Raw genomic sequence first — 21,848 nt, forward strand, 5'->3', positions numbered from 1 at the left:
GAACTTGAAGCTCTCAACCTGCTCCACTACAGCCCGTCGATGAGAATGGGAGAGTGCTCAGCCCTCCTTTTCCTGTAGTCCACGATCATCACCTTTGTCTTGATCTTTACCTATCTTTACCTACCAATTTTTCAACAGCATGTCCTCATCATTTGCACATTTTACAGACTGTTAATAGTCTGGGAGACAGAGAACACAAAGCATTTTTGACAGTTTAATTAAGAGAATTATCCTAATGGATTTGTTACTAAAAGTAGAATGAAAAGCCTGATTATAATGGGTGAGGGTGTCAAGGATGTAAAGGCGGACCACACAACGATGGAGGAAACTGTGCATCTTAATGTGTCATCACACACAATACGGTCTTCACCCCTCCCCTCTCTCTTATCCCCTCCTAATGTCACTGATTGCTGATTTGGAGATATTTCACCAGTGTTAGAGATGACTCAGTGGCTGTGCCATCTGGACAACCAAGCTCAAAATGGAGCCAAATTAGCATTCTATTTTCCTTCAGATTCTTATGCAACCGTCACCAGGTGCTCTCTGGCATCATTATTTATTCATTCTCAAGATGGGCCAGACAACCTTTTTTCGGTGGTGGAAAGTGAACCAATATATTCAGCATGAGATCTGGGCATAAACACTTTGCCTTAAAGCACACACAACTCCATCACAGGTGACACGTTCTGACCTTTATTTCCTTTGTTTTGTATTTATTTAGTATGGTCAGGGCGTGAGTTGGGTGGGCAGTCTATGTTTGTTTTTCTTTGTTTTGGGGTATTTCTATGTTTCGGCCTAGTATGGTTCTCAATCAGAGGCAGGTGTCATTAGTTGTCTCTGATTGAGAATCATACTTAGGTAGCCTGGGTTTCACTGTGTGGTTGTGGGTGATTGTTCCTGTCTCTGTGTTTGCACCAGATAGGACTGTTTTTGGTTTTCCACATTTATTGTTTTGTTAGTTATTTCATGTCTAGTTCCTTTATTAAAGAACATGAATAACCACCACGCTGCATTTTGGTCCGCTTCTCCTTCACCACAGGAAAACCCTTACAACAGGAGGTTGGTGGCGCCTTAAATTGGGAGGATGGGCGCATGGTAATGGCTGGAGTGGAATAGGAAGAATGGTATCAAATACATCAAACACATCATTTCAATGTGTTTGATGCCATTCCATTTGCTCTGTTCCAGCAACTGAAATCCATAGTTGCCTGACCTTTGGAAAGCCTGTTGTCATGACACTAGCAGAGTTCGTTACAGGCTTGTAGAAGGCATTGTTTGAGACATGGCCACATATATCTCCATTGGGAGGTACAAAAAAGGTTAATCCCCCATTCCCTCTGCAGAAGATTCACTTCTTACTCTCCTGCTGGGGAGACCAGGCTAACAGATATGCACATTTTACATTTACATTTACAGTTAGCAGATGCTCTATCCAGAGCAACTTACAGTTAGTGCATTAATTTTAAGATAGCTAGATGGGACAACCACATTTCCTCAGTTATAGTAATGAAGTAGTTATCAGCAAAGTCAGTGCTAGTGGGAGGGATCAAGTGCAAGTGGCATATATATATACCAGTCAAAAATTTGGACACACCTACTCATTCAAGGGTCTTTCTTTATTTGTACTATTTTCTATATTTGAGATACTTCAAAGTAGCCACCCTTTGCCTTGATAACAGCTTTGCACACTCTTGGCATTCTCCCAACCAGCTTCATGAGGTAGTCACCTGGAATGCATTTCAATTAACAGGTGTGCCTTGTTAAAAGTTCATTTGTGGAATTTATTTCCTTAATGCGTTTGAGCCAATCAGTTGTGTTGTGATAAGGTAGGGGTGGTATACAGAAGATATCCCTATTTGGTAAAAGACCAAGTCCATATTATGGCAAGAACAGCTCAAATAAGCAAAAAGAAACGACAGTCTATCATTACTTTAAGACAAAGGTCAGTCAATACGGAAAATCTCAAGAAATGTTCAAGCTTCTTCAAGTGCAGTCGCAAAAACCATCAAGCGCTATGATGAAACTGGCTCTCATGAGGACCGCCACAGGAAAGGAAGAGCCAGAGTTACCTCTGCTGCAGAAAATAAGTTCATTAGAGTTTCCAGCGTCAGAAATTGCAGCCCAAATTCATGCTTCACAGAGTTCAAGTAACAGACACATCTCAACATCAACTGTTCAGAGGAGACTTTGTGAATCAGGCCTTCATGGTCGATTTCCTGCAAAGAAACCACTACTAAAGGACACCAATAAAAAGAAGTGACTTGCTTGGGCCAAGAAACACGAGCAATGAACATTAGACCGGTGGAAATGAGTCCAAATTAGATTTTTGGTTCCAACCACCATGTCTTTGTGAGACACAGAGTAGGTGAACGGATGATCTCCGCATGTGTGGTTCCCACACAGTTGGAACTGTGTTGTTATGGTGTGGGGGTGCTTTGCTGGTGACACTCTCAGTGATTTATTTAAAATTCAAGGCACACTTAACCAGCATGGCTACCTACAGCATTCTGCAGAGATATTGCCATCCCATCTGGTTTGTGCTTAGGGGGACTATCATTTGTTTTTCAACAGGACAATGATCCAACAACCCTCCAGGTTGTGTAATTGCTATTTGACCAAGAAGGAGAGTGATGGAGTGTGGCATCAGATGACCTGGCCTCCACAATTACCCGACCTCAAATCAATTGAGATGGTTTGGGATGAGTTGGACTGCAGAGTGAAGGAAATGCAGCCAACAAGTGCTCAGCATACAGTATGTGGGGAAAAAAGCATTCCAGGTGAAGCTGGTTCAGAGAATGCCAAGAGTGTGCAAAGCTGTCATCAAGGCAAAGGGTGGCTATTTTGAGGAATCTCAAATATAAAATATATTTTGATTTCTTTAACACTTTCTTTGCTTACACATGATTCTACTTGTGTTATTTCATAGTGTTGATGTCTTCACTATAATTCTACAATGCAGAAAATAGTAAAATAAAGAAAAACCCTTGAATGAGTAGGTGTGTCCGAACTTTTGACTGGTACTGTATATATATATTTTATTTATTATTATTATTATTATTATATTTGTGCACTCATTCTCACATCCACAATCTACATCTAAGGGTATGTAGTTTTGACCCACAGGAGTACATCCTAAAAGGCCAAAGATAGGAAGGCTTGAGAACTTTAAACCTGCCATGGAAATCTCCCACAGTTTAACACGCCCACTGTGCTAACTCCTATCAGTTCTCATTTAGCATGATCGGGTTAGGCTAAAGGAGGACAGACTTAAGTCAAGACAACCGCTGCCCACTGGTGCACCAGACATGTGAGTTCAGGGTTGCCGAGTTCCCAACTGTCCCCAATGTAGATGTCAGTCATTAGCTTCTTCCCCAACTGGCCTAGCTTACTGACTCATTTAAAATGACGTACACACACTGAAAATCATGAACTAGTGGATCTAGTCGATATTGATAAACACAAACATTTGCCAGACAGGGGAAGTGCCCTCTATTTTCTATTTTAATACGGCCCATATGTATCACTGATCATGCCTAATACAGCCATAGCATTCAAAATCTTCATTAGATAGCATACACAGCTGTTAAGTTGTGGGAATGCTGTTACTAGAATTAACAGGGAGGCAATGAAGGCCAAGATGACAGCCAACTGGATCTCAAAAGGTCTCTGGAGCTGATACTGTTAGTCATCCAACATGAAAATGGGGACATTGGTCTGCTGTGTAAAAGATGGCACAGAAAAGTATTGGAGCCAGATCAATGTTCAGTCCCCTGGAGGAACTACGGAAGATAAAAATGAGTGGGTTTCATTTTTTCAAAATTAAAGGCCTGTAAGAATTCTGTAGAACACATGAAACCTAATTTGGAAGAAGTATTATATTGCACACAGATATGATCTCTCAGATTGAAAGAAGGGGAAACTTGCGGTTCAATGCGTGATTAATTGATCCAATTTCCACCTGAGAAGCTTCCAAGTTTAGGAGCTGTCATGTCCCGTCCATCATAGATTTCCAAGGAATCCCAATTGTGCTCGGTGGCAAAGCTCATCACCTGGATCTGCAAAATAAATTAAAATAAATAGAGTGACAAATATGATGTACCTGCCTTCTCTCTGAAAGGACAAGCATTTGTAATGGTTAGTTGAGAGACTGGTGTTTATTATTGGGAGGAAGTTTTCTTTCCGGCTAAAGCATTATAAACATAAACCCAGGATTTATACTGTGCCTTTGTAAGAAATATTTCAGAAAAGAAGTTGTTCTCATTGTGGCACGATCAATAGCGATAAGAATGCAGCTGTCTTTGTGTATGCTTTTAAACTACTTCTGTTGGCAGCAGGTCAAATTTAAACCTACGTAGCCAGTCTAATTTTATTTTCTTCTCAGTAGGATGACTGGCGGTTAAAATGTGCTACAGCCTGTCACTCAAAATACATTTTCCCTATCTTCTCTCTGTCAGAGTAACTTATTGCTTTTGATGAGTTCAAACCTGACCCTTTTGTACTTGCCTGAATCCCAGCTCCTTCGGTGACAATGATTTTCCACACACAGTTCAAGCTGTTCCCATAGGGTTCTGGGAATCCCGGGGAGAGGATTGTGCCTCTTCTCTCTGTCAGATTACCGCTGCATGGAACTGGGGAGCGAAACAGAGGGGAAATTAAAATCACACTGAATGGGGCACATGCCAGGTTCCTGTACCCATGGTGAGACAAGACAATCAGGATAAATTTGAATAATTTCTATGCAGTACATTGCTGTGACTAAAGAATCACCTCACTCACCAATATCTTAGTATGTTTATGGTAACTTACCAATGTAAAAATAATTACATATCTATTACATATTCTGTATGTTCTTAAAGAGAAATTCCACCACATTTCAACCTCATATTCGTTATTATTTCAAGCACCATACTGATGTCTACAACGGTGCATTCTTACGTTTTGTAGTAATTAATAATCTCAAGCACCATACTGGAGTCTACAGTCGTAGCCAAAAGTTTTGAGAAGTCCGCTGCCTCAGTTTGTATGATGGCAATTTGCATATACTCCAGAATGTTATGAAGAGTGATCAGATGAATTGCATTTAATTGCAAAGTCCCTCTTTGTCATGCAAATGAACTGAATCCCCAAAAACATTTCCACTGCATTTCAGCCCTGCCACAAAAGAACCAGCTGACATCATGTCAGTGATTCTCTCATTAATACAGGTGTGAGTGTTGACGAGGACAAGGCTGGAGATCACTCTGTTATACTGATTGAGTTTGAATAACAGACTGGAAGCTTCAAAAGGAGTGTGGTGCTTGGAATCATTGTTCTTCCTCTGTCAACCATGGTTACCTGCAAGGAAACAGGTGCCGTCATCATTGCTTTGCACAAAAAGGGCTTCACAGGCAAGGATATTGTTGCCAGTAAGATTGCACCTAAATCAACCATTTATCGGATAATCAAGAACAAGTAAAGCGGTTGAATTGTTGTCAAAAAGGCTTCAGGGAGTCCAAGAAAGTTCCGCAAGCGCCAAGACCGTCTCCTAAAGTTGATTCAGTTGCGGGATCGGGGCACCACCAGTACAGAGCTTGCTCAGGAATGGCAGCAGTCAGGTGTGAGTGCATCTGCACGCACAGTGAGGCGAAGACTTTTGGAGGATGGCCTGGTGTCAAGAAGGGCAGCAAAGAAGCCACTTCTCTCCAGGAAAAACATCAGGGACAGACTGATATTCTGCAAAAGGTACAGGGATTGGACTGCTGAGGACTGGGGTAAAGTCATTTTCTCTGATGAATCCCCATTACGATTGTTTGGGGCATCCGGAAAAAAGCTTGTCCTGAGAAGACAAGGTGAGCCATCAGTCCTGTGTCATGCCAACAGTAAAGCATCCTGAGACCATTCATGTGTGGGGTTGCTTCTCAGCCAAGGGAGTGGGCTCACAATTTTGCCTAAGAACACAGCCATGAATAAAGAATGGTACCAACTAGAGGTCGACCGATTAAATCGGAATGGCCGATTAATTAGGGCCGGTTTCAAGTTTTCATAACAATCGGAAATTGGTATTTTTGGGTGCCGATTTGCTGATAAAAAAAATAAAATAATAAAAAACATGATTTATTTTTATTTTTATATACCTTTATTTAACTAGGCAAGTCAGTTAAGAACATATTCTTATTTTCAATGACGGCCTAGGAACGGTGGGTTAACTGCCTTGTTCAGGGGCAGAACGACAGATTTTCCCCTTGTCAGCCTCGGTGGTTCCAATCTTGCAAACTTACAGTTAACTAGTCCAACGCAATAACGACCTGCCTCTCTCTCGTTGCACTCCACAAGGACACTGCCTGTTACGTGAATGCAGTAAGCCAAGGTAAGTTGCTAGATAGCATGAAACTTATCTTAGAAAAAACAATCAATCATAATCACTAGTTAACTACACATGGTTGATGATATTACTTGATATTATCTAGCGTGTCCTGTGTCTAGCGTGTCCTCTGACTGAGCATACAAGCATACAAGTATCTGACTGAGCGGTGGTAGGCAGAAGCAGGCCCGTAAACATTCATTCAAACAGCACTTTCGTGCATTTTGCCAGCAGCTCTTCGTTGTGCGTCAAGCATTGCACTGTTTATGACTTCAAGCCTATCAACTCCCGAGATGAGGTTGGTGTAACCGAAGTGAAATGGCTAGCTAGTTAGTGCGCGCTAAATAGAGGGACGGACAATATACTGTTTCACTGGCAATACTAAAGTGCCTATAAAGAACATCCAATAGTCAAAGGTTAATGAAATACAAATGGTATAAAGGGAAATAGTCCTATAATTCCTATAATAACTACAACCTAAAACTTCTTCCCTGGGAATATTGAAGACTCATGTTAAAAGGAACCACCAGCTTTCATATGTTCTCATGTTCTGAGCAAGGAACTGAAACGGTAGCTTTCTTACATAGCACATATTGCACTTTTTCTTTCTTCTCCAACACTTTGTTTTTGTATTATTTAAACCAAATTGAACATGTTTTATTATTTACTTGAGGCTAAATTGATTTTATTGATGTATTATATTAAGTTAAAATAAGTGTTCATTCAGTATTGTTGTAATTGTCATTTTTACAAATAAAATAAAGAATCGGCAAATCGGTATCGGTATCAATGGATACTGTAATGGCATTGAATAGAAAACTACAAAACCAACAAACAAAAAAACTCCCTGAATGGATTTTTCTCAGGTTTTTGCCTGCCAAATCAGTTCTGTTATACTCAGACACCATTTTAACAGTTTTGGAAACTTTCGAGTGTTTTCTATCAAAATCTATCAGTATATGCATATCATATCTTCTGGGCCCGAGTAGCAGGCCGTTTAATTTGGGCATGCTTTTCATCCAAAATTCCGAATGCTGCCCCCTACCCTAGAGAGGCTAAGTGGCTCGGGTAATAAAACATCAATATTTTAGGTCCATGACCAGGAAACTCCCCCGACCTTAATCCCATTGAGAACTTGTGGTCAATCCTCAAGAGGCGGGTGGACAAACAAAAACCCACAAATTCTGACAAACTCCAAGCATTGATTATGCAAGAATGGGCTGCCATCAGTGTAAGGGTTTTCCTCCTCTTCGTCTGAAGAGGAGGTGTAGCAAGGATCGGACCAAGATGCGGCGTGGTAAGTGTCCATGGTTGTTTATTTAAAAACATGAACTGAACACTCAATGAATACAAAACAATAAACGTGAACAAAACCAAAACAGTACCGTGTGGCGAACAAACACAGACACGGAAACAATCACCCACCAACACACAGTGAAACCCAGGCTACCTAAGTATGATTCTCAATCAGAGACAACTAATGACACCTGCCTCTGATTGAGAACCATACTAGGCCGAAACATAGAAATTCCCAAAACCTAGAAAAACAAACATAGACAACCCACCCAACTCACGCCCTGACCATACTAAATAAATACAAAACAAAGGAAATTAAGGTCAGAACGTGACAATCAGTCAGGATGTGGCCCAGAAGTTAATTGACAGCATGCCAGGGCGGATTGCAGAGGTCTTGAAAAAGAAGGGTCAACACTGCAAATATTGACTCTTTGCATCAACTTCATGTAATTGTCAATAAAAGCCTTTGACACTTATGAAATGCTTGTAATTATACTTCAGTATTCCATAGTAACATCTGACAAAAATATCTAAAGACACTGAAGCAGCAAACTTTGTGGAAATTAATATTTGTGTCATTCTCAAAACTTTTGGCAACGACTTTAAATATGTGAAAATGACGCATTTATACTCATTGTAGAATAATAGTGAAGACATCAAAACTATAAAATAACACATATGGAATCATCAACACAACTGATTGGCTCAAACGCATTAAGAAGGAAAGAAATTCCACAAATTAACTTTTAACAAGGCACACCTGTTAATTGAAATGCATTCCAGGTGACAACCTCATGAAGCTGGTTGAGAGAATGCCAAGCGTGTGCAAAGCTGTCATCAAGGCAAAGGGTGGCTACTTTGAAGTATCTCAAATATAAATTAAATTTTGATTTGTTTAACACATGATTCCATGTGTTATTTCATAGTTGTGATGTCTTCACTATTATTCTACAATGTAGAAAATAGTCCAAATAAAGAACAACCCTTGAATGAATAGGTGTATACAAACATTTGACTGGTACTGCATATTGAAAATATAAATATATAAAGTTAAAGTCTATTTTAACCGCAGATCGTATAAACTTGGTGTTGGAGATAATTAATATGAGGTTGAAAAGTAGTGGAATTGTCCTTAAATTAATCTCCACAAATGTGACTGCTTTGAGGAGGCTTACCAGCACAAGAGGGCACAGTATCATTCCACTGGGCTAGCGCATTGGGGACCGCATTGCATTTGATGGCTTTGGATCCCTGTAGCAAATACCCTGGGTTGCACTCAAAGCGAACAACGGAGCCTGCGGAGAACTCGGACCCAATCCGTCTGCCGTAGCGTGGCTCTGGGACAGAGCTGCACTGCGTGTTACTGGTGCGAGGAACAGCTACAAAGAAAAGAGTACCTAGTGTTTTTAACACCTAGATGTGTGTTAACACAGATGAAATTGCAGTACAATGTGATAGTGACATGATTTGTCATTATGGACATATGAGATGTTTTAGAATGACCCAAATGTATCATCAGCCATATATATATTTTTTACCTTTATTTAACTAGGCAAGTTAGTCAAGAACATGTTCTTATTTTCAATGACAGCCTAGGAACAGTGGGTTAACTGCCTTGTTCAGGGGCAGAACAACATATTTTTACCTTGTCAGCTCAGGGCTTTGATCTTGCAACCTTTCAGTTACTAGTCCAATGGTCTAACCACTAGGCTACCTGCCACCCCAAAATGTGTGGCTAATGCATGAATTAATAATGCATTACCATGTGTTATCACTGTTATTCAATCATGAACATTTAGAACACCAAGGCATGGAAGATGACAATGAAACCAGATGTACTGTATATCTGATATTCAAAACATGATTGGGTACAATCTGTACTACAGTACATAAATAAGGTATGTACCACTGCTTCGCCTTGCCCCCTCTTATCTGACAGACATGCTCGTTCCATACAACCCAGTGAGGGCGCTCTGCTCCCAAGGAGCCGGTCTGCTTATTGTACCTAGATGCAGAACCATCTAGGTTCTGCATCTAGGTTCAACCCCTCAGTTATGGAACAGCTTGCCCTGCCAGGTAAGAGGGGCAGTTACCATTGAGCGTTTTTAAAACATTTAAAAAACAACCTTTTTAGCCTGGGCTTTAATCAATTATTATGTTAGACATCCTCTGTGTTTAGTTTTATTTTACTTTATTTTATGTAAAGTGTGTTGAGGTTTAAAATACACATGAAATAATTTTTGATTTTACTTATCAAAACAGTCTGCGTTCTCATAAACTGTTTTATAAAAAAGCATTAATGCATAGCATTTTTTTTAAACTTTAGGTTAAATTCAAGTCCCTGAACTGAATAATAGCTTGGTTTGCGCTGTGCCTGTGTTCATCTAGACCTGATTCAAACAGTATTGAATCTCTGTGGTATACCTTGGTGCCATATTTGAGGCCTTAACTGTTGGGCTGATATTGTGTCTAATATTTCTAGATCTGTACAGAAGCAGAGAGTACTCTGCAATCATCACTTGGATGCCTCCATGTACCAAACCAACTGTCCTAACTGTCAGGGAGTATTTTTCAAACACCCTTCAGCACAGTACATCATCAAACAGTGAAGCAAGAAAACTGCAGACATAGTAAGCATGCTCTGGCCAACACTGTACAGTATACGTGCTCAAATTCCTTCATGAAAGATTAAGATCTGAGATCATCCATTTTTATTAACCAGCTAGAAGTTTGAAAAGTCCATGTAATTCACACTGCTTAGTTAATACAACTTTCACAGAGAGAAAATGCTTGATGCGTCCTAAGGGTGGGCTATTATCTGCATCTGGAGAGAATCTCTAATTGACACTGAAATAAAGTAGGAATGACACCAAAAGCATCATTGGAATTATTGAATCCAAAAAGATTGAGTAAAAAAAAAGTTCATTCGTACTCCATTCTAGAAACGTTTTATAAAACGTGGGTTTCTATTTTATATATTCATGTGTGACATTTTATATTGATTATGCAAGAGAGGGAATCCTTGAATATTAGATGTGACACTTTCAACACTATCTGTACGGAGGTTGTGAGCCCTTCTACTCCTTGCTTACTACAGTAATGCAGATAGAAATCCCTTTTCCCATTACATTCCCTGCGCAGCTGTAATGATTAGAGGACTGGCCCCCCTAGGCTGCCATGGGGCAAGAGAGATAACGGCAAACCCCCTGAACAGCCTGACAACCATGAGAACAATAACACCAGAAGATAAGGCCCTCTGGTGCCTGGGGTGGGAGGGCTTTAGGAGGCTTCCAGGACCCCCAGAAACACAACCACTGACACAGGAGTAAAAACAGGGAGGAATTGTCATGCATGTGACCATAGTGTGTGTATGTATTACTACAGTATGTACACATACCTTGATAAACAAAGTGGAAACCCCTGGAAGAAGGACCATTCTTTGCAGAGAATCGCACCATAATTTGGTTTGATGTGGCCAGGGGCAAGGTCTCTCCTACAAAAGAAAGGATAAAAATGTGAAAATATACAGTTTTTTTTTAAACAATATGTTCACTTACAGTGATAACCATCTGAAGCCAACATTGCTCTTTTTTGATATCCCCGACCCTTCTTGTGTGCTATACGTAACAATACCTAGGCTGCATGATGAAAAGCTTCTTAAAAAAATATACCAGCTCACATTCAAACGCTTGATGGGTAAATATCATGCTGTTAGTAGTTTAACTTTGAAGTATTATGTATGCAGTAGAGAACTATTTTAATAATAAGGGGCCGAACAAATTATTTTCAATAATGAGAACGTTGGACAAGGAAACAACTTTTTATACATAATAGTAGGCCTGAGTCTTGAAATATTTCATCAGCCGTGATGAATGAGCTGGATGAAGAAAACATGGTAGAGAGTGTTTTCTTAATGGCTTGAACTTATTTGAAAGCCATGACATTTGAAAGCCTATAATAAGGTAGAGTAGCTTATTGTGGATGTGGCTAATGTATGTGGCTAATCAGGCTCCATTTAGGTGAAAACACCCAAAGCATTATGAACCTGTATGATGTAATGTATCATTATAATTCAAATGTCACCATGAATAGACAGGGAAAACACACGTTATTTGTTGACAGAAACCCAGAGAAGATTAGTGTGCACGTCTTGGACATGTCAGAGGTAATTCATGTGTTATCTAATTTAGTAATAACCTTTTAATTTACATTTTCTATAGGACTCCACCAGGGTTGGGGCGTAACCGATTACAACAAACTGTAACTGTAGTCCGTTACATTACCAGCAAATACATTGTCCAATTTCAGATACTTTTGAAAAACTAGATGATTTTTTTGAGGATTACTTTTAAATTCAGAAAGGAGGTTTGTGAGAATTTTTGTTGTTGTTGATATACTTCTCTGTTTTCTCAATGACATTCAAATCAGCATTGAAAAAAGGCACAAATTTAAGTTTGTTCCACCTGAGCGAGTCTGACCAGAAGTCAGAGACCACATGACACACCAAATGGGTTTAGGAATAGGCTTTTGTAGGCTACAGTCCAAGCTATGTCTTCCAATGGTATGACTGCTGTCGGCACCCAAAGATTATCCAACCTGAAAAAAAAGTTTGGAGGAAAGGATGACAGAAGTGGTGTAGTCTATGGTGATAAGAATATCACTTATCATTGCTATCTACATAGCACATTGATGTCAATCGCACTGCTGCTCTCAGTTAGCTATTTGCGCCTTACGGATTGTCGATGTTGTGGATGGCTGTTCACAAATCTAAATGTGCATTTGAACCCAATAATGGTTGAATTCAAGAAGTTTAAGCTGCCTATCAATCATTGTTTTTTAAATCAGCTGACAGCCAGTGAAAAATGCACTCTTACAACAGCTGCACAGTGCAGATCCCAGCCTATGGAATAAAAGTGGGGCTTTTATTGCTCAATGTAATTCATGCTGATACATTTTTTTTAATCCATAGGCTTCAAGGACACGTTCAAACTTGTACACTTTTGATAGACTTAAAGAGGCAACCTGTAGTTGCGACATACATTTTTGGACATATAAATTATATATACACTACCGTTCAAAAGTTTGGGGTCACTTAGAAATGTCCTTGTTTTTAAAAGAAAAACACCTTTTTTTGTCCATTTAAAATAACATCAAATTGATCAGAAATACAGTGTAGACATTGTTAACGTTGGAAATTACTATTGTGGCTGGAAACGGCTGATTTTTTATGGAATATCTACATAGGCGTACAGAGGCCCATTATCAGCAACCATCACTCCTGTGTTCCAATGGCATGTTGTGTTAGCTAATCCAAGTTTATAATTTTAAAAGGCTAATTGATCGTCAGAAAACCATTTTGCAATTATGTTAGCACAGCTGAAAACTGTTGGTCTGATTAAAGAAGCAATAAAACTGGCATTCTTTCGACTAGTTGAGTATCTGGAGCATCAGCATTTGTGGGTTCGATCACAGGCTCAAAATGGCCAGAAACAAATAAATGTCTTCTGAAACTCGTCAGTATATTCTTGTTCTGAGAAATTATGGCTATTCCATGCGAGAAATTCCCAAGAAACTGAAGATCTCGTACAACACTGTGTAGTACTCCCTTCACAGAACAGCGCAAACTGGCGCTAACCAGAATAGAAAGAGGAGTGGGAGGCCCTGGTGCCCAAATGAGCAAGGGGACGAGTACATTAGAGTGTCTAGTTTGAGAAACAGACGCCTCACAAGTCCTTAACCGCAAAACAAATACACAAACAAATAAATAGTACCCGCAAAACACCAGTCTCAACGTCAACAGTGAAGAGGTGACTCTGGGATGCTGGCGTTCTAGGCAGAGTTGCAAAGAAAAAGCCATATCTTAGACTGGCCAATAAAAATAAAATAATAATATGGGCAAAAGAACACAAGACACTGGACAGAGGAAGATTGGAAAAAAAGTGTTATGGATAGACAAATCTAAGTTTGAGATGTTCGAGTCACAAAAAAGAACATCTGTGAGATGCAGAATGAATAAAAAGATGCTGGAGGAGTGCTTGACGCCATCTGTCAAGCATGGTGGAGGCAATGTTATGGTCTGGAGGTACTTTGGTGGTGGTAAAGTGGGAGATTTGTACAGGGTAAAAGGGATTTTGAAGAAGGAAAGCTTTCACTCCATTTTGCAACGCCATGCCATACCCTGTGGACGGCGCTTAATTGGAGACAATTTCCCCCTACAACAGGACAATGACCCAAAGAACTATGACCCAAACTATGCAATAACTATTTAGGGAAGAAGCAGTCAGCTGGTCTTCTGTCTATAATGGAGTGGCCAGCACAGTCATCGGATTTCAACCCTAATGAGCTGTTGTGGAAGCAGCAAGTGTCACGTTCTTCATAACGAGGAGACCTAGGAGCAGCGTGATAAGAATACATTCTTCTTTAATGAAAGAGAAACACTGAACAAAGTATACAAAACGAACGTGACCCTATAAGACACGAGTGCTGACAGGCAACTACACAGATAATAACCGAAGCGATGGGTTAGAAGAAGCCTACATAACCAACCCATAAAGTAAAATGTAACATCCATAAATGGCCAGCTATGTAAACTTTTTAACATTGATTTATCCTGCAATAGATGTGGTTCAATTGGTAACATACATTGTTGTCTTCTTCTAAGGCCTCTTAAGGGGAAAGTAATATAAAAGTAACTGAATGTAATTAGATTACGTTACTGAGTTTGGTTAATCCAAAAGTTACTTTAAAAGTTTAAAAGTTACTTTACTGATTACAATTTTGGACAGTTAACAAGTAACTGTAACAGATTACACTTAGAAAGTAACATACCTAACCCTGTACTCTACATACTGCATTACTGAATGCTGAAATCTAATGTTTTCAAAGACAAAGTAAAATCAAAGCATCTCCCTTGGGAATATATGGTTGCACAGTAGAATAAAACAAATCTGAACCATAAAAGGTGCCATAGAAACAGTTTATATTAATTTGCCTCCATCAATCCTCAAAATAATGTAATGTTGAGGGTGATTTCTGTTCAGAAATGTAACTACCTTCCCCAATGACAGTGATAAATCAAACGGGGACAGCAATTATCAAATGTTATAAGTTGGCTTGAAATAATAAAAATACAGAGAGAATTTTCTATAAGGCCTATGACCGTTGAGCTTGGTGGAACAGACCTATCATTAAAAAAAAATATGTGTTTATTTGTGATTGGCTCTATCTTCAGTGAATAATCCTTTCTTAAGTAAGTAGATACAGTACACAATGGCTGACATTTTGATAACACATACCTATTACGTCAAATCCTAAGTCAAACACTGTTCCAGCTTGCATTTCAAAGCAGATTTGGATTGCAACAGTGCTTTCGGAAAGTATTCAGACTAGAGGTCGACCGACTAATCAGGGCCGATTTTAAGTTTTCATAACAATCGGTAATCAGCATTTTTGGACACCGATTATGGCCGCTTACATTGCACTCCATGAGGAAACTGCGTGCAGGCTGACTATCTGTTGCGCGAGTGCAGCAAGGAGCCAAGGTAAGTTGCTAGCTAGCATTAAACTTAACATATAAAAAAACAATCAATCTTAACATGATCACTAGTTAACTACACATGGTTGATGATATTACTAGTTTATCTAGCTTGTCCTGAGTTGCATATAATCAATGCGGTGCCTGTTAATTTATCATCGAAATACAGCCTACTTCGCCAAACGGGTGATGATTTAACAAGAGCATTCGCAAAAAAAGTAGTGTCGCTGGATTAATGTGTACCTAACCATAAACATCAATGCCTTTCTTAAAATCAATACACAAGTATATATTTTTAAACATGCATATTTAGTTAATATTGCCTGCTAACTTTAATTTATTTTAAATAGGGAAATTATGTCACTTTCTTGCGTTCTGTGCAAGCAGAGTCAGGGTATATGCAGCCGTTTGGGCCGCCTGGCTCGTTGCGAACTGTGTGAAGACCATTTCTTCCTAACAAAGACCATAATTAAGTATGACTTTTATGACTTCAAGTCTATCAACTCCAGAGATTAGGCTGGCAGTACTATAGTGCCTATAAGAACATCCAATAGTCAAAGGTATATGAAATAGAAATGGTATAGAGAGAAATAGTCCTATAATTCCTATAAAAACTACAACCTAAAACTTCTTAACTGGGAATATTGACGACTCATGTTGAAAGGAACCACCAGCTTTCATATGTTCTCATGTTCTGAGCAAGGAACTTAAACGTTAGCTTTTTTTACATGGTCACTATTGCACTTTTACTTTCTTCTCCAACACTGTGTTCTTGCATTATTTTAAACCAAATTGAACATGTTTCATTATTTATTTTAGACTAAATTGATTTTATTTATGTATTATATTACGTTAAAATAAGTGTTCATTCAGTATTGTTGTGATTGTCATTATTACAAATATATATTTAAAAAAAAAATAATAATAATAATTGGCCAATTAATCGGTATCAGCGTTTTTTGGTGCTCCAATAATTGGTATCGATATTGGCGTTGAAAAATCATAATCGATCGACCGCTAATTCAGACCCTTTGACTTTTTCCACATTTTGTTATGTTACAGCCTTATTCTAAAATTGATAAAATACATTTTCTTCTCATCAATCTACACTCAATAACCCATAAGTTTTTTATACATTTCTACTAAATTATTTAACAAATGAAACTGAAAATACACATTGACATAAGTACTGAGACCCTTTACTGAGAACTTTGTTGAAACACCTTTTGCAGTGATTACAGCCTCGAGTCTTCTTGGGAATGACTCTACAAGCTTGGCACACCTGTATTTGGGTAGTTTCTACCATTCTTCTCTGCAGATCCTCTCATCCTCTGTCAGGTTGGATGGGGAGCGTTGCTGCACAACTATTTTCAGGTCTCTCCAGAGAGGTTGGATCAGGTTCAAATCCGGGCTCTGGCTGGGCCACTCAAGGACATTCAGAAACTTGTCCCGAAGACACTCCTGTGACGTCTTGGCTGTGTGCTTAGGGTCGTTGTCCTGTTGGAAGGTGAGTTCAATCTTGGTTTCATCAGACCAGAGAATCTTGTTTCTCATGGTCTGAGAGTCTTTAGGTGTCTTTTGGCAAACTCCAAGCGGGCTGTCATGTGCCCTTTACTGAGGAGTGGTGTTATGGTTTTCTTCCTGGGAAGGAGAGGAGGACCAAAATGCAGCGTGGTTATGGTTGAACATCTTTAATAAAGATGATAACGTGAACAATATACATATACAAAATAAGAAAACGTGGAAAACCGAAAGCGTCCTAACTGGTGCAAAACACAGAGACAGGAAACAATCACCCACGAAATACCCCAAAAATATGGCTGCCTAAATATGGTTCCCAATCAGAGACAACGATAAACACCTGCCTCTGATTGAGAACCACTCTAGGCAACCATAGACTTACCTAGAATACTATACTGAACACAACCCCATCAATCTACAAAACCCCTAGACAAGACTAACACATAATCACCCATGTCACACCCTGGCCTAACCAAAATAATAAAGAAAACACAGAATATTAAGGACAGGGCATGACAGTAACCCCCCCCCCCCAAAGGTGCGGACTCCCGGCCGCACACCTAAACCCATAGGGGAGGGTCTGGGTGGGCGTCTATCCACGGTGGCGGCTCTGGCGTGGGGGGAAGCTCAGGACTGAGGGGAAGCTCAGGACTGAGAGGAAGCTCAGGCAGGTTGACGGCTCTGGCAGATCCTGGATGAATGGCGGTTCTGGCAGATCCTGGCTGACTGGCGGCTCTGGCAGATCCTGGCTGAATGGCGGATCCTGGCTGACTGGCGGCTCTGGCAGATCCCGGCTGACAGGCGGGAGACTCTGTCAGCTCTGGACAGGCGGGAGACTCTGGCAGCTCTGGACAGGCGGGAGACTCTGGCAGCTCTGGACAGGCGGGAGACTCTGGCAGCTCTGGACAGGCGGGAGACTCTGGCAGCTCTGGACAGGCGGGAGACTCTGGCAGCTCTGGACAGGCGGGAGACTGGCAGCTCTGGACAGGCGGGAGACTCTGGCAGCTCTGGACAGGCGGGAGACTCTGGCAGCTCTGGACAGGCGGGAGACTATGGCAGCTCTGGACAGGCGGGAGACTCTGGCAGCTCTGGACAGGCGGGAGACTCTGGCAGCTCTGGACAGGCGGGAGACTCTGGCAGCTCTGGACAGGCGGGAGACTCTGGCAGCTCTGGACAGGCGGGAGACTCTGGCAGCTCTGGACAGGCGGGAGACTCTGGCTCTGGACAGCTCTGGACAGGCGGGAGACTCTGGCAGCTCTGGACAGGCGGGAGACTCTGGCAGCTCTGGACAGGCGGGAGACTCTGGCAGCTCTGGACAGGCGGGAGACTCTGGCAGCTCTGGACAGGCGGGAGACTCTGGCAGCTCTGGACAGACGGGAGACTCTGGCAGCTCTGGACAGACGGGAGACTCTGGCAGCTCTGGACAGACGGGAGACTCTGGCTGCGCTGGAGAGGAGGAAGGCTCTGGCAGCACTGGACAGGCGAGGCGCACTGTAGGCCTGGTGTGTGGTGCTGGTGTGTGGAGGTGGCACTGGATGGACCGGACCGTGAAGGCGTACTGGAGATCTTGAGAGCAGGGCTGGCACCAACCGCCCTGGCTGGATCTTCACCCTAGCCCGGCAGATGTGGGGAGCTGGGATGTAGCGTACCGGGCTAAGCACGCGTACTGGGGACACCGTGCGTTCCACCGCATAACATGGTGCCTGACCAGTACCACGCCCGCCACGGTTAGCACTGCTAGGAGCACTGTAGCACTGAGCTGGCACAGGACGTGCAAGGCTAGGGAGGTGCACAGGAGGCCTGGTGCGTGAGGCTGGCACAATCTTTACCAGACGACTAGCATGCACCTCAGGACGAGTATGGAGAGCTGACCCAGGTGCCATCAAATCCCCGAAACGCTCCGTCGGGCAAATTCTGTGCCTCATGCACCAACACAGCAACTCCCTCATAACTCTCTCCTCCAATTTCCCCATTAACTCCTTCACGGTCTCTGCTTCGCTCACCTCCAACACCGGCTCTGGGTTCCTCCTTGGCTTCTTACGATAAACAGGGGGAGTTGGCTCAGGTCTGACTCCTGACTCTGCCACACTCTCCCTGTGCCCCCCTAAGAAATTTTTGGGGCTGACTCTCGGGCTTCCATCCGTGCCGCCGTGCTGCCTCCTCAAACCAGCGCCTCTCCGCTTTGGCTGCCTCCAGCTCTGCCTTTGGGCGGCTCCTGCTACCGCTGCCTGTCACCACGCCGCTTGGTCCTGTTTGGTGGGTGATTCTGTTACGGTTTTCTTCCTGGGAAGGAGAGGAGGACCAAAATGCAGCGTGGTTATGGTTGAACATCTTTAATTAAGATGATAACGTGAACAATATACATATACAAAATAAGAAACCGTGGAAAAACCGAAACAGTCCTAACTGGTGCAAAACACAGAGACAGGAAACAATCACCCATGAAATACCCAAAGAATATGGCTGCCTAAATATGGTTCCCAATCAGAGACAACGATAAACACCTGCCTCTGATTGAGAACCACTCTAGGTAACCATAGACTTACCTAGAATACTATACTGAACACAACCCCATCAATCTACAAAACCCCTAGACAAGACAAACACATAATCACCCATGTCACTCCCTGGCCTAACCAAAATAATAAAGAAAACACAGAATACTAAGGCCAGGGCGTGACAAATGGCTTCCGTCTGGTCACTCAACCATAAAGGCCTGATTGTTGGAGTGCTGCAGAGATGGCTGTCCTTCTGGAAGGTTCTCCCATCTTCACAAAGGAACTCCAGGTTCTTGGTCAGGGAGGTGACCAAGGTCCTTCTTCCCTGATTGCTCAGTTTGGCCGGGCGGCCAGCTCTAGAAAAAGTTTTGGTGGTTCCAAACTTCTTTCATTTAAGAATGATGGAGGCCACTGTGTTCTTGGGGACCTTCAATGCTGCAGGAATGTGTTGGTACTCTTCCCAAGATCTGTGCCCGGACACAATCCTGTCTCGGTGCTCAACAGACAATTTCTTCAACCTCATGGCTTGGTTTTTGCTCTTATATGCACTGTCAACTGTGGGACCTTAAATAGACAGGTGTGAGGTGTCCAATCAAGTATGATCAATGGAAACAGGATGCACCTGAGCTCAATTTCGAGATTCAAAGCAAAGGGTCTGAACACTTATGTAAACAAGGTATTTCGTTTTTTTTTTTTGTATACATTTGCTAATATCTCTTAAAACCTGTTTTCACTTTGTCATTATTTGGTATTGTCTGTAGATTGCTGTGGATTTTTTTTATGTCATCCATATTTTAATAAGGCTGTAACGTAACAAAATGTGGAAAAAGTCAAGGGGTCTGAATAATTTTCAAAGGCATACAGAGCTTTTGAGATAAATGTGGCCATTGTATAAGGACTGACACCGTGTCTTGGGATACTCATTGAAGCAACGCTTATTTCCCAAATGGCTACCCTTCCTGTTCTTGCATGGATAGAATGTCGCAATACTAATTACTGAAACTAAAACTTTTTGAATGAGACAGTAACAAGTGCCAACAGCAGTTACTAATACAGTTATCATGCTGAGGCCTTTTGTCCTTGCAACACCTCTTGTGTTCCCCAACTGACTGCAAACAAAATCCACGTGTGAGTGTTTTCCATTAGTTTTGTTCATTTAAAGACTATAATCAATGAAAGGAATGAAAAGCTATTACTTACCTGAGTGAAACCCAGCGAGGGAGCTAAGAAGCCTGGCATTCTGATTGGCCCCATCAAATAGTTCCACTGAGTCATTCATTGCTGTCTGAAAGTAGGCAAACTGCCCAAATACCACTGAGGAGGCAAAATGGGAACATCATACAGGTTATCTCAGTACATGTAAAATGTGGCTACAAAACAATCATATCCCCAAACGGTAAATTGAGTGCTTTAAATGGCAAATTGGGATTTGGTGTCTTGTCAACAATGACACAAAGCTAGCGTGCTAACCACCACTACCAAACCAATTGTTGTTATACTATAGGCTGGGACTCAGGTCTCAGGGTGGGTGATGTCACCACACAATGGGCTAGCCAACACTGTTTAACTAGCGATTTCACATCTGCTACACCAGATGATGCATGATAAACACTGAGGCATTGATAAATATCTTATGCAATGAGAGATGTTTTGGATGTCATACCTGCTGCATATCACTCACAATTAAGAAAGCATGACTTGTGTGAGGACAAACAAGAACCAGCGCCATCTCTAGCATACCTTGTCCATGATTCAGCAATTCATGACTGTCCTATGCTTTCCATAAGCCTGTATTTGAGGAGATTTCAGGGCTGTCAATTTAAAATAGTCTAGAGAATTGTATTGGATTCACTGTTTGTCCACCATGCCTCCTAAAGGTCTGAACCAATAATTTGATATCAGACCTTTTCTTACATGTATGTGTTACATTGATTTGTCTTGCCATCCAGGTCTGCAATTTGTCATTTTGCACATACTGTACGTATATATTCAATTTTCTGTAACTACTACGTGCCCATCTCATTGATATACTTATTAGAGGTACACCAATTTTTTTTTTTAATTGGTCACTCTAATTATATCTACAGCCACCGCACACCATGTGCGTAATGGTCATTAAGGCGGGTATTCCAACAGTTTCCAACGTAATCTTGTTTACTGTTGCATAGGTTTTTAACTTGGATCGATTTTGTATGCATATAATATTTTCTGAACATATGTACCTTTAATTATGAATAAATATGTGCAAAAGTTAATTGAATTGTTTCCACACCCACCATGTGTCATGGGTGTGATGGTCATGTGAGGTGAAATGAGTACGTTATATTTTGGGATGTGAGCACATAGTCAGTTCACCTGACAATAATTTGTTTTGGATCTAAATGACATCAATAAAGCAGTGAATTGGGAGCAAAAACAGTGTGCAGGCCTTCTTGTTCTAAGATTGAGGGGAGACCACTGGATTTTAGCTAATGTTAGCTTTGCTAGCTATTTCTGACAACTTTTCTAGCTAATGACAACATTTCCATCGGTCTAATGTAGATGTGATGACATGATGATGATGGCTAAGCTGTTTCCTACTAAATATTTGCATACTTTAGCAATATCATCATATTTCCAGGCCACCAGTGTAATTTCGGTGAAACAGTCATTAGCTCAC

At 41.3% G+C, this 21,848-nt stretch overlaps 1 protein-coding gene across 1 annotated transcript in view; it reads right to left on the reverse strand.

Annotated features, from left to right (window-relative positions):
* Window positions 1–21,848, reverse strand: part of LOC115113847 (CUB and sushi domain-containing protein 1-like) — a 494,033-nt gene that overhangs the window by 86,789 nt on the left and 385,396 nt on the right. The window contains exons 32-36 of the mRNA XM_029641828.2: window positions 20,390–20,503; window positions 11,034–11,129; window positions 8,812–9,015; window positions 4,504–4,628; window positions 3,959–4,055 (exon numbers count right to left, since the gene is read on the reverse strand). Coding sequence (XP_029497688.2) covers window positions 3,959–4,055; window positions 4,504–4,628; window positions 8,812–9,015; window positions 11,034–11,129; window positions 20,390–20,503 — 636 coding nt within the window. The remainder of the gene's footprint in view (window positions 1–3,958; window positions 4,056–4,503; window positions 4,629–8,811; window positions 9,016–11,033; window positions 11,130–20,389; window positions 20,504–21,848) is intronic.

Source organism: Oncorhynchus nerka, linkage group LG28 (genome assembly GCF_034236695.1).
Source record: "Oncorhynchus nerka isolate Pitt River linkage group LG28, Oner_Uvic_2.0, whole genome shotgun sequence".
In the NCBI taxonomy this organism is placed as follows: Eukaryota; Metazoa; Chordata; class Actinopteri; order Salmoniformes; family Salmonidae; genus Oncorhynchus; species Oncorhynchus nerka.